Source organism: Mandrillus leucophaeus, unplaced genomic scaffold (assembly GCF_000951045.1).
Source record: "Mandrillus leucophaeus isolate KB7577 unplaced genomic scaffold, Mleu.le_1.0 Scaffold988, whole genome shotgun sequence".
Classification (NCBI taxonomy): Eukaryota; Metazoa; Chordata; class Mammalia; order Primates; family Cercopithecidae; genus Mandrillus; species Mandrillus leucophaeus.
This window is the reverse complement of record NW_012110785.1, coordinates 240,061-243,047: the sequence shown is the minus strand read 5'-3', so window position 1 is coordinate 243,047 and position 2,987 is coordinate 240,061. Positions and strand designations below refer to the sequence as shown.

General features: G+C 40.6%; 1 protein-coding gene across 5 annotated transcripts in view; it reads left to right on the top strand.

Annotated features, from left to right (window-relative positions):
• Positions 1-2,987, top strand: part of IMMT (inner membrane protein, mitochondrial) — a 61,572-nt gene that overhangs the window by 37,872 nt on the left and 20,713 nt on the right. For all 5 annotated transcript variants that reach the window (XM_011971122.1, XM_011971121.1, XM_011971120.1 and 2 more), the window contains one exon: positions 307-443. In XM_011971122.1, the coding sequence (XP_011826512.1) occupies positions 307-443 (137 nt within the window). The remainder of the gene's footprint in view (positions 1-306; positions 444-2,987) is intronic.

Genomic DNA, 2,987 nt, shown 5'->3' with positions numbered 1-2,987 from the left:
TATTTTTAGTAGAAAGGAGGTTTCACCACATTGGTCAGGCTGGTCTCAAACTCCTGACCTTGTGATCACCCAGCTCGACCTCCCAAAGTGCTGGGATTATAGGCGTGAGCCACCGCACCCACCCTTTACCATACTGTTAAGTGAAACTTTGATTCCCTAAATTTGAGTCTCATGTATTTTGTTGTTCCTTTTTAAATTTTTTGGGAAATGCAATGGAAGACTACATAGGAGAACAGCAAAAGTTTAGTCATTTATGGGGTAGGGATTTGTTTTTTAACTGTTCTTTTTTTTTTTTTTTTTTTTAAGCTCTAGCCAAGAGCTTAGAAGATGCTCTGAGGCAAACTGCAAGTGTCACTCTGCAAGCTATTGCAGCTCAGAATGCTGCGGTCCAGGCTGTCAATGCACACTCCAACATATTGAAAGCCGCCATGGACAATTCTGAGGTGAGCCCAGTGAATGATTAGGTTTTTAGCTGTTATGACTTGGGGGTCAAAAAGAAAAATCGGGGGTGGACAGAAGTGTAATATTTAATAGACTGCTTTCTTCCTTGTGATACGGGCTTTCTCTCACTAGGGGAAGATACCTTTTTTTGTTATTGTTTCGAGACGGAGTCTTGCTCTGTCGCCTGGGCTGGAGTCCAGTGGTGCAATCTCGGCTCACTGCAACCTCCACCTACCAGGTTCAAGTGATTCTCCTGCCTCAGCTTCCCGAGTAGCTGGGATTACAGGCACCCGTCACCATACCCGGCTAATTTTTGTACTTTTAGTAGATACAGGGTTTGCCATTTTGGCCAGGCTGGACTGGAACTCTTGACCTCAAGTGATCTGCCTGCCTCGGCCTCCCAAAATGTTGGGATTGCAGGCGTGAGCCACTGTGCTTGGCCTTAGAGTAATTATCTTTAAAAAACAAAATGAAAAAAGCCTTTAAATTTTTTAGAATGAATTTTATACATTGTGCTTTATTTTATCTTACAACACTGATGCAGTAATTAGTTCAGATTTGCTTTCATATTTTAATAGTGCTTAAATGTTTTTGTTGTGTGCTTTAAAATTACTATTTCCATAGATAAACTTTTAAAGATACTTTTCAAACTTGACCTGCAGTTTTAAGAAATAATACAGAGAGATCCCATGTTCCCTGAAACACCTGCTATTTTTAATGTTTATGATTATTTAATTTATGCTAAACACTTCAAAGAATGAAGTAATAACATTGATTTTTCAAAATTTAATACTGGGACCCAATAAATTATTTTATAATTACATTAAGTTACTTACTATGTATAAATGTATCTCTATTCCAGGTCATTTAAGGAGTAAATTAAAGTAAAATACATAAATTATTAATCTTAAGGATCAGGATCATACATGGTCAGTAAAGTTACTGTGCCGTCATAACTGTAGTTTTTTAAAAAAATTTACACACACTTTACATTGTTTCAGTCCTATGTACTTATATTACAAAAGAATTTAATTAGACCTCTGATATTAGTAGCAAGAAACTATAACCTTTGAAAACTTAAGAAAAATTCCATTTTAGTCAAAGTCCAAGAAAAGTGCTTAAATATCAGAGTTCAGTCAGCAAAGTGGAAACCACTCAGGAAATTTAATTTGCTCGTTACAGATATGGGAAGGCTAGAAGTTGCATGATGTCAGGGTATTGGGTTCAGACCCAAGTAGACCAGTATCCCTCAGAAGGACACAGATTAGAAGCTTTAAATGCCGTGTTACTACTTGGGTATAAGGGTACACAGGGTGGTATTTCGTCTTCCCAGTGCACCTAATGTGTAGCACATGGTGATTAGACAGTGTAAAATCTATTGCAGTCAAGATTTTACAACCTAACGGTAGCAGTTAACAGATTAGAGTATTAGCTAATGTACAAAATAATTAGAAAAATGTATGAACACGTTTTGAAATGTTAAGAATGAATTCCAGCTTTCGTTTTTTCTAGTAGAAGCTATAGGTGCACATGTAATGTCTAGTATATTCTGAATAACTTTCACAAAGCAGTGTTTGTGAAGAATTGGATTTGGTAATAGTGGGATTTAGTTTGATTGTGGGGGAATCTGTGTCTTTTACAGAGTAGGTTTTCCTTGGACCTCTGTAAGCAGGAGTACCTTCAACAAGGGTGATATATGTTGGCCCCCAGATATGTCATTGACATTTACATGCTTTGTGATTCTATTTAGGTTGATTCATGTGGCCCAAATCAGCATCCATTGTTTTTTTTTTTTTTGAGACAGTCTCGCTCTGTCACCAGGCTGGAGTGCAGTGGCGTGATCTCTGCTCACTGCAGCCTCCACCTCCCAGGTTCAAGCAGTTCTCCTGCCTTAGCCTCCCAAGTAGCTGAAATTACAGGTGCCCACCACCACACCTGGCTAATTTTTGTATGTTTAGTAGAGAGAGGGTTTCACTATGTTGGCCAGGCTGGTCTCGAACTCCTGACCTCAAGTAATCCACCTGCCTCCCCCTCCCAAAGTGCTGGGATTATAGGCACAAGCCGCCATGCTTGGCACCAAATCAGTATCCATTCTTGATGTATTTTATTTTCAAGATGACTAAAGTGGGCCAGGCACAGTGGCTCATGCCTGTAATCCCAGCACTGTGGGAGGCTGAGGTAGGCAGATCATTTGTGGTCAGGAATTCAAGACCAGCCTGACCAACATGGAGAAACCCCATTTCTACTAAAAATATATAATTAGCTGGGCATAGTGGCCCATGCCTGTAATCCCAGCTACTCGGGAGACTGACACAAGAGAATCACTTGAACCTGGGAGGCAGAGGTTGTGGTGAGCCAAGATCGAGCCATTGCACTCTAGCCTGGGCAACAAGAGTGAAACTCCATCTCAAAAAAAAAAAAGAAGGCCGGGCGCGGTAGCTCACGCCTGTAATCCCAGCACTTTGGGAGGCCGAGGCGGGCAGATCACGAGGTCAGGAGATCGAGACCATCGTGGCTAACACGGTGAAACCCCGTCTCTACTAAAA